The sequence below is a fragment of the Anopheles aquasalis genome, chromosome 2, assembly GCF_943734665.1.
Source record: "Anopheles aquasalis chromosome 2, idAnoAquaMG_Q_19, whole genome shotgun sequence".
Classification (NCBI taxonomy): Eukaryota; Metazoa; Arthropoda; class Insecta; order Diptera; family Culicidae; genus Anopheles; species Anopheles aquasalis.
The window spans coordinates 55,558,147-55,567,984 of NC_064877.1; the positions used below are offsets into that span (position 1 = coordinate 55,558,147).

Below are 9,838 nucleotides of genomic sequence, written 5' to 3' on the forward strand. Positions count from 1 at the left end.
AGGTCCGGTCCAAGTCCGGTCCGTCATAATGTCCTGTTTTTATCCTTCCTTCGACGAACGCGACTACTGGCGGACGCCATATTGAGCGGATCCGAAAGCTGCCACCCCCTGGCGGGTCTTTGGTTGTTTTAATTAGCATGAAGCAATAAATCTGAAGTGGATGGCGTAGTGTGTATGTGCGCGAGCGCTCGCTGCAATCTACTTCCATCATGATAAGCACCATAAATCCTTCAAAACAGACAAAAAAAGTGCATTACGGTCGGTCACGTGAAGGTGTTCCGGGGTGATCGAGTTCTTCGCCGATGTGAGCGTATCTAACGACCATTCGGAGGGCTAATCGGGAATCGTGAAAGAGGGGCTAGCGCTCGTTCTGACTGACTGCTCGCAAGGAATGCGGAATGTGGTCCGAAACCGGGATGATTCTGGACACCTCTCAACCGGAACACCAAGAAATCGAGAGAGATCCGTGGAGAGTATTTACTTCTTATCATTCCCTCTAATTATAATGCCTTTAGTCGCTCACAGGAGTTGTGGTAATGGTGCTAGGAACGAGTACTCGGAGTCATAATTCTTGAGCCAATCATTTCTGAATTACCCCCGGACCATGACGCGCTCAGCTCCCAACTTCTGGCCCTGTACCTCCTTCAATCTTCCTGCACAGAATCCACACCAGGGAATCGGGGAAGCAGGGAAACAACGTGGGGTGATAATTATGAAAGGACATGCACAAAGGAGGGTTAGGAGGGTTCGCCACCCCAGTGCGCTGGTGGCATCCTAGAGCCCTTCTCGGTCGAACCGAGGACGATGAAAATAAAAAAAAAGGCTGATTGAATCGTGATTTATGGGATGTTTTGTTATATAGCGGCTATAATTTATAGATTAAAATTATGAGAACTGGTACCACGAACACGAGGACGAGCCCCAGACTCAAGCTCACCGGGAGTCCATTGCCACATGCCCGTGTCTGTGCTGATGGCAAAGAGGCATCAACCTAGCGGAAGCATCGGCTGATGCATCAAACACCCGTGACCGTTGCCTGCTTCTGCTGCTGCTGCTACTGTTGTGCAATTCCCCACGGACCTCTCGCTGGCTTTTCTTGGCTTCTGTGCCTTCAGACAATGTTTGGAATTTTACCGAGCGACACGCTGGCAGTGGTGGTGGTGGCAGCGACGTTTATTAATTTTATTAAACACATAAATCGTAAAAATGTATGTCCTTTTGCCTTGCAGTGCGCGAGTTGCAGCAACCGCGGGGGTTGGGAGTCTGCTCTCACCTCTTCGCGTCTTCTCAATTCGACGTCACCAAAGGAAAAAGGGACGAGCCCCCCGCATCGCATAGCATCGCATGGCGCGGGATGCTGTTGCCCATTACTAAACACAGTGGAAATAGGGCTCACGGGACGAAAACGAAATAGCAACAAACACTCACGACAATCGGGACGGCTTAACGCATCAGCGCGAAGTGAGGTGGCTGGCAAGCATGGGGAACAGCACGGGGTGATTGAACACGGCTTGAGCTTGGAAAGACTTTCTTTTGGAAATGAAAATAGAGATTCACTGTATCTCAGGCGTCTGTTTGTGTTTTGAAGAAATGATATTTCATGTAACTCGTCATGCAGTATCCAGTGGTAATAATGTGTACAGTTCTGAATGATTTATTTGTTCAGATCCCTTGTATAAATGATTTGAAAGTGTGTGGAGTATATCAGCATCATATCTAGTCATGTCCTTGCTAAAGTAATGATCCGTCTCAGTTTAGCATGTTCTTTTAGATTTGCTATTTTTGCAAAAAAAAACACTAACAGGCTGAGTAACTGTGCACCACTTTTTTAACTAGTGTCGGAATTTGGCAAATCTTATACATTTTAAGCGTCACAATGTGCAGGAGTTGATGCAAAGCGTGCATTATATCCAAATCTGAATGCTTAAATGTATCTTTCAAGATAGATTGATATACTTGTGATGATCCTTATCCTGCAAAGAACTGTACACTGATTTTTAAATTACTTACATGTAGCAAACATGGTTACAAATAGTATTGTTAAGGTTCGTTGTTTTGATGTCCTGTTGATTGCTTATTGTTTTGGTGACTTTGCTTGTCGTTTGTGTGGCCTTAACTGTTTAATCTTGAATATTATGCATGAGATACTTGCATTAAAAAATCGTACCAAAAGCCTATTGAATTCCATCTCTACTGTCCCTTCTAGGCGATAAAGAATATCCAGAAATATCAATAACTTGCATATTAATACTAAGCCTTAACACCAAGACCTTGTTAAAAAAAGTCATCAATTCTAAAGATTTTTTATCCATTGGCGATAGAGAATAGCTTTCTACACTGTATGCAGCAACAAACCGCTCCCAACAAAGCTCGCAAAAATAAGTAGGCAGTACAAATACCAATCATATTAGAATTGCTGAAATGTGGAATATTTCTTCGCTAGATGTCTAGTCATTGCTCTTTTGAATTACTTACTGCTTCGATATTTATCACATGGTCTTCTTAAGTACCACTTTCTTCGAGGATCTCCTATTGATTTGATTAAGATTATCCGCTAAACAACAATTCTTGGTTCGAGAAGTACACCAGTTAGCAGAATGAAGGAGGAATGTTGTAGCTTTTAGCTGAAATTACGTCGCATCACTTCTAGTGCCCAGCAAAAGAAATTGAATCCAAATCGGATACGCTACAACAACCATCGCAACATATCATACCCGATCAAGGACTCCACTTGAACCACTTAGTGCAGAACCATTGACCACAATGAGAGCAGCAGCAACGGGCACATCGATCGAAAAGTAATTCGATAGTGTCCCATGCCGAGGAATGGTGAGCGGTGCGGCGTTTAGTACAAACCCATTACTTCATTACCCCCGACAACCTCTGATAATCAATTGATAAATGCTCACCACGACACGGCAGGATGGCAGTAAAATGCGAAGAAAATTTAATTTCCCGCCTGTGAGTGAGAGAGAGATAAAGAAAGGACGCGTCCACAATGATTACACCGCGATGATGGTGATCGGAGGCGATCGTTTGCTTCCAATCCTGGGGAAATATCACACCGGCGGCTTCCACGGGGCGAGAATGGTCTCGCGCGTTGTGAAGTTTGCCGCCATCGCGCACCAAGGCTGCGGCACAATTGAGCGAAGCCCATTTTTAACAACGCAAGCCAGGACCAACCAACCGGCAACGACAGCAAACAAGGGCCCGACGCACCAAATTGTGGCCATTTATGAGTCCCGTGCGCGCGCTAAGTATTCGCGCAGTTCGCGATCGCCGCGACCAGCAACATATTCGTCGAGCGCACGTGCGTCGAGAGAGCGCGCGCGGCATAAGGAAATGGGAATTTTATTTATTGGCATCATGCCGGGTGTAGAGCAAACATAGCGCCTACATACTTCGCGGCGCGCCATAATTATTAACACTAACGAATCAATTAATAATAACCTTCACAATGCACCGCGCGCATATGCTTACCCACCGGGGTGGGTGGTGGGTCCAGGTGGGTGAGAAAAAGTTGGAATTTATCATCGCCAGAAAGGTGCAGTCAGTACGGCCAGTGGTGCAAGATGAACATACGAGCATTCATATATTTATGCTTCCAAGAAGCACATCCTCGGTTTACGGTGAAGATAGTGGTGGGCAAACCGGCCCAAGGCTATTCAAGTGAATCGCTTTCGAATGGAGATTATAATTTTACGTTTAATCCTACCTTTATCGTTGCTCATCCATCGGTACGATGGTCGCGGTTGCTGCTTCGACCGCATCCTGTTGCTGCTGCTGCTGCTGCTGCTGATACCTCGACGAACGCAACTTTGTCTCCAACTTTGTTCTCACAACACATTCACTGCGCGTTTCGTCTTATCACAGCACTGACACGCACTTGTTTTGGACACTTAGGTTGGTCACCATTTTCCTTTTATTTCCACGACTGGTTCTCCACTGACGAACCGGTACTGCCAACTGTCATCGAGCACTTTTGATGGGCAAATTTGCGTGGCATGGAATCGTGGACGCCTGGCATCTGGAGAGAGGAGAAGGAAAAATGGAAAGAAAACGTGCATCAAACGTCCATTAGAAGCCATAGCCATGAGCGGTCAGGTGGTGGCGGTGAGGTCATCATCTTTGAAGATTGTTTGACATCGTTAATGAAAATTAATTTTCCTAATGTCACCAGGAACGCGTAGTGGAGCACTGGCGCCACACATAAACACAGAAGCACACTTTTTATAATGGTAATCTAATTGAACGGCCACGGCGACGAGTCTGCTTTTTATGCGCACCAACGTGTTCCGATAACTGTCATTTTAAATGAAAATGGTTGAAATGATCGTGATGGCGTGGGGGGCATGGTGGTGCGAACGCGATTCGAATGGAAGATAGTGATGCCGCGAACGACGAGATGCTAAACAGCCAGCGTGCGCGAGCGATTCGATGACAAAATGCCATCAACTGTTATCGGGCATCATCCGGGAGGCTTCGGTGGTCGGACGCGGTGACGCTGACGCTGGCGCTGTTTGTGATGGAGCAGCGCCAGGCACGTGCTCGACACGGCCAAGAAGCTGAGCTAGCCGCTATTCGATGGAGATAATTTAATTACAAATATTTAATCGTTATCACGCGGCTTCCGTTGGGTGGCCGGACGGTACGGGCTTCCCGGGCTACGGCTTTTGGATGGTTGGATGTAATTAACGGAATTGTTTTCGACTTGCGAGCACTCAAATTTGGTCGTCGAAAAACGGCCAAACACCGTCCATTATGCAGTCCAGCAAGAGCAATGATTCTTCGACGACGAGGACGACGGTTGCCACCGCCATTAGGAACCGAGCTGGAAAGGGCGATTGTGATTAGATTTTAGAAGAGGGAAGATTGAGAAGCATCAAGATGGCATCCAATAATGGTGCATCACATCTGGAATCAATATCGTAAATTTTAAAGAAGAGAAGTGCCTATCCTTGTATTTTACGCCAAGACAGGCACGTCTATTGCTCATGATAACATGGATGTTTTAAAAAACTTTACCACGATTTTAACTTTTCATATCCAAACCGTTGAAGGATCTAGTTGGTTCCTTTATCTATTAGTAACTTATTGAACGAAAATGGCCACCTAAGAGCATAGAGTCTAATCATTTTAAACAAAAATAAATACTATGGATAGCTAAATATTACGGACTAGCTTATTTTCCCGATTTCATACGGGTATACGGCATAGTTTTTTCCCTTGGTCCATCTTTCTAGCACGATATCATATCAGCGTTTAACGTGTCTATCAGCATGAGTTTTCTGTTGAGAGCATGCCGGTTGTAGAAGATACTGACCAAAATAAGAAGTATTAAAATAATTAATTGACATCAACAACAGCCAGTCCACGGTTAACTCATAACAAATCCCCCTTTTGGGCAATGTGCAAGTAATGAATGTCATATTCGTTAAAACAACAATTTAACGGTAACGCTAGTTCCGATATCTTGTGTTAAAAAATCGGTGCCAATTGAATTCCTGTTGCAAACTGGAAAGCTAAGCTCTCCATTTCCAAACTCATCTTTCATTTGGCGGAAAAGCCAAAGGTGATGCAATGATTTTTGTCTTTACACTTTGCATTCAGACTTTACCAATCCTGCTGAGAGGGCTAAATACGCAAATTGTGCCACATATTCAACGATCTTGGCTTTGGCACCTTTTTTATAAGTTGCAGCAGATGTACGGCTCTCTTCTCTTCATTTATCTCTCTCTCTCTCTCTCTCTCGCTCTCTCTCTTTCTCTTTGTTTTTGGATCAAATTAGGATTAAATTACTATAGAAAGACCAAAAACTAACTATTGATTTAATCTTACCATCAACCTGCTATGAATTACGTGCCATAAAGGAATGCGGAGGGTGAAAGAATGGAGCAAACTCCGCTTTGATGTTACCAATCAATTTAGAGACCCCAAAAACATTGGAAATGACACCCAAGTTGACCTAGAAGGGATTTTCAGGATAGGGAGTGTATGCCACACCCCTCCCCCTTATCCGGCAAGAACCAAACTTTGTCACATGTTATCTAAAGCAACCAGCAACAATTGAGTGAGTTTTGGATAAATTTGCTTGAAACCCACCAGAGCTATGCATTTTCCTAACACATTGGTATATGAGAGGTGGCAGAAGGGAGGGGAATCCTGGGAAAACGACCCCCAATGATATCATCTGGGGTGATAAGCCCAGATATCTTTGCGCCAAGTTTGGTAAAGATCGGCCCGGTAGATTTAGCGTGATGCGCGAACATACAAACATAGACTTGTTTTTATTTATAAGAATAACTCACGAAAGTAAGAAGTAGGTGATTAGTTACACGGCATAACTTAAAGAGGCGATATTAGATGGCAGCACAACATGCTTCTAAATTAAGGCAGTTAAGAATCTCACTTTTCACTCGTACTGAAACAATAAAATACAGCGCATTAAGCATTGCGTTTGACTGATTGAAACAACTCTATCTGTAAACGGTGATCATCTTACGTTAAATGGCATTCGTTATGTCGGTCCAGTAGATTTGAATATAAGCAACGCAATACTGGAAACCTCAAGGGATACAGTACAAGGCTTTCAGGTACATGAAGCTCAGAAAACTGTGATAGCTCATGAAATGTAAATACTTAGCTTCTTATTAGCAGAGTTTAGGTCCCCACAGTGTCTGATAAAGTAAGAATTGAAGTCCAGTTGTACACCAAGTCACACAAACTACAAATGCCCGTGGAACGAACAGACCTTAGAGAAATATCTTAGGTATTCTATTGTTTGAAACCAAAGTAACAGTACAAAATATTCACTAAAATATAATGTCAAACAATTTGCTGCACTCCAGATAAACAGAAAATCAAAAAGGAAGAGGATAACCCCGCAATTAACGTTGCTTTGGTCAGGCAAATAAATATTGAAAGCATTATCAAACAATGGTTGTGTATTCAAGAGAAAAAGCAAATCTCTAGAAATACTTCGTTGCGGACATTATCCAATTAAATCTTAACCCAAATATTGCACCACATTAAATCAAATCCACAACATCAAAAACGTTTTAAAATCAAAACTTAGGCTTGGGTACAAACTATCCCATAAGCTGATCTATCTGATGCAGCTCTAAAGCCATTCTAGACTGTGTCAATTTGAACATCCTTGACAAAATGATCAAATACTTGTGTACAATTCCTGTTCCGTGCATTTCGTCCTCAAATGGAAAACCAAATCCGTCATCTCTGGTCCTCGACGGCGAATCGTTCCTAAGCAGGACACATAAGCCCTGCAAACCGCAAACCAACCACTACGCGGTCCTTTTGTGCGAACCAAACCGCACCACTCCATCGATGCAACATGAGATAGACTTTCCATAAAATATCCGAAGCCAAACGGGGCGCTGGCATTACAACGCGAAAAATCCAATTGCACCGCCAAACCAGTGTCTTCCGAAGCAACCGAGGCGGTTCATTTCTTCAGTACACGTCAACGGTCATTCGAAGCGGTCGGATACAGTATTTCCATTCACGCTGGACCCCATGAGGTGAATGATGGAAAGGCACGCCGGTCTGTCCGGGCTCCGGGTGCTGCTTAACCGAGGACCGCTCTCTCGCTCCCTGGCTGGCCTGACTCCACCTGCCGGCCAAACCGAACGAGAAAATCGTCACATCAGGGTGCCTTCCGCCATCCTCGTACTTTGTGGTGCAATAAATTATTTTCTTATCTGCGATGATTTAGAATGCATCCAATTATCGCGAACAGCGGTGTGTAGCGGACGAACCATGAGCGATAGCGGCGAACAGCGGGGAGGGGAATCGATTTTAGAAATGTCGCCAACCGAGCTACATTCCCTGATGGTTGGATAAGGCGTAGCTCGCCATGTATCATCTGCACCATCCACTACTCGCTCCCAGCATGATTACGTTCGATTAATGATTAAAACCCGGGACCAGGAACTCAGCTGCGATATACTTGGGAGCGTTGCGTTTGTCATTAGCGGAGGATCGCTTTTCCCTCATAAGTTTCTCCCCGATTTCAAAACAGTTGTCCATTTGTCCATTTGCTGTTTTGAGTGAAAGTCTCCCATCCAGTTCACCTGAATTCTCTTCCACTCTCTCCCTTCCGGATAGGTTAAGGTCGAAGAATGATTAGTGGCAGTCGACCAATCTCAAGTCCAGTCCACCGGACACTCATCGATCTCAAAACCTTTGCCATTGCCAAACACAGTGTCACATAATCCTTTCCCCCGGGGGGAGGGTGGCAAATGGAATCCATCAATATTAATAATGTCCTAGAACCCCTTTTTCGCTTTTTTTCGTTTTTTTGCGATCCACAATGGACACACTGGACATCTCAGAGCTCGGTTTGGGTGATCCCGGTTTGACTCCCAACGGCTTCGTCTCTAGCTTCGGTTCTCTTGAAAGGTTGACAAAATATAATCATATACCAACTCCATCACATACACCTCTTCACACTCTGCACCTCAACCTCGTCTCTCGCCCGCTGCTGAGAGCGCTGGACCTCAGTGGCCCTCACACATCCCTCACACGTCGCTGCTTATTTTCGCCAAACCATCGTCGTTACCGTTAATTTTCATATCTTCCCCCCTTTCTGTTTCTTCTGCTCTTCTTTTTCTCACTTCTCGGTTCGGCTTCCCTTCGATTCCCGGAACGTGGTTCTCCCCGAGGTTCATCCGAAACTTCATCAAACCCCTCCACCCATGCTGCTGGGAGCACTCTGGCTCTGGGACTGATCATCTGGAGACACTTACAGCAAAACTGGAGACAGGATGGCAGGCAGGCAGGTTGGTAATGTCGGTAACAATTGATGTCCAGCATAAAATAGCAACAAATAAAGCATCGTCCACTCGCCCCATTATCTCTCACACTCTTCTCGCCGGTGGGTGTTTTGTGTGTCTTTTTGGACGAAGACAGCTCTTCGGTGCTCGCTGTGTATGTGACCGGACCATGGGACATCCCAACATCCCATCATCACACCGAAAGGCGAAGCGGACCGAGGGAGGAACTGCAACAAAGATGAAAATCGCCGTCATCGTCATCGTCGTCCTTCGATCTCCGTCGTGTGTTTGGTAGCATAAAAATCACCTCGCTATTGATTTTCCATCGAGCACCATGTCACAACACCCGTGGCACGGTGTACTCACGCTCTCCCCCACGACTATCGCCCTCCGGAGGATGGAAGGAAATCGAGTGTATGCAAGGTATTGTTTTTGTGCTGCTTTTTTTTGTGCCATCCTCCTCGGAGGGGTGGACTGGTGACGTTTAGGTCATCTATAGCGTCGACCTAGCCATTACCTGATGCCTCCTCCTCATCAAACCCATTTACGGCGCTCCGAAACCGGACGGTCTTAGTGCAATTCCTTTCGTTCCCCTTTCTCGAATGATGAAGTCCATCGTAGCACCGGCAGCAGCAGCTTTCAATCCTTATGTCTATCATCAATGTTGCATCAGCATCTCCTGGCCGTATCGATCGTTGTTTTCTATTAGTTTGCGTGGTCGTCTCTGTGAGTATGGGAATCCATTCGTCTCTAATACATCGGCCACCGGTGTTATCGTTGTTGGGACGTTTTCGCTCACAACACCGCTCCTCTTCCGTTAAACGGCGTTTATGTGGCGCCTGCACGGTGGATGAAGAGTGAAAGGATGCTAAGCACCCCGGAAATGTTGATCAAAAGTGAAGACCGCTACGCTTGGCACGCTTAGATCACATTCGCGATAGGATGTCGTGCCTTTCTTGCTTTTACTGATTGCGTGCGAGAAGGTGGCTTTTGGCGAGCATTAGACGAGTGGATGATTGCTGATGGTAAAATGTGAAGATCGAAGT

General features: G+C 45.3%; 1 protein-coding gene across 1 annotated transcript in view; it reads right to left on the reverse strand.

Moving 5' to 3' along the window:
• LOC126569467 (protein tiptop) overlaps window positions 1-3,850 on the reverse strand; it is a 208,835-nt gene extending 204,985 nt beyond the window's left edge. The window contains exon 1 of the mRNA XM_050226564.1: window positions 3,716-3,850. Within this exon, the coding sequence (XP_050082521.1) occupies window positions 3,716-3,770 (55 nt within the window). The 5' untranslated portion in view covers window positions 3,771-3,850. The remainder of the gene's footprint in view (window positions 1-3,715) is intronic.
• Between the last annotated feature and the right edge of the window lie 5,988 nt (window positions 3,851-9,838).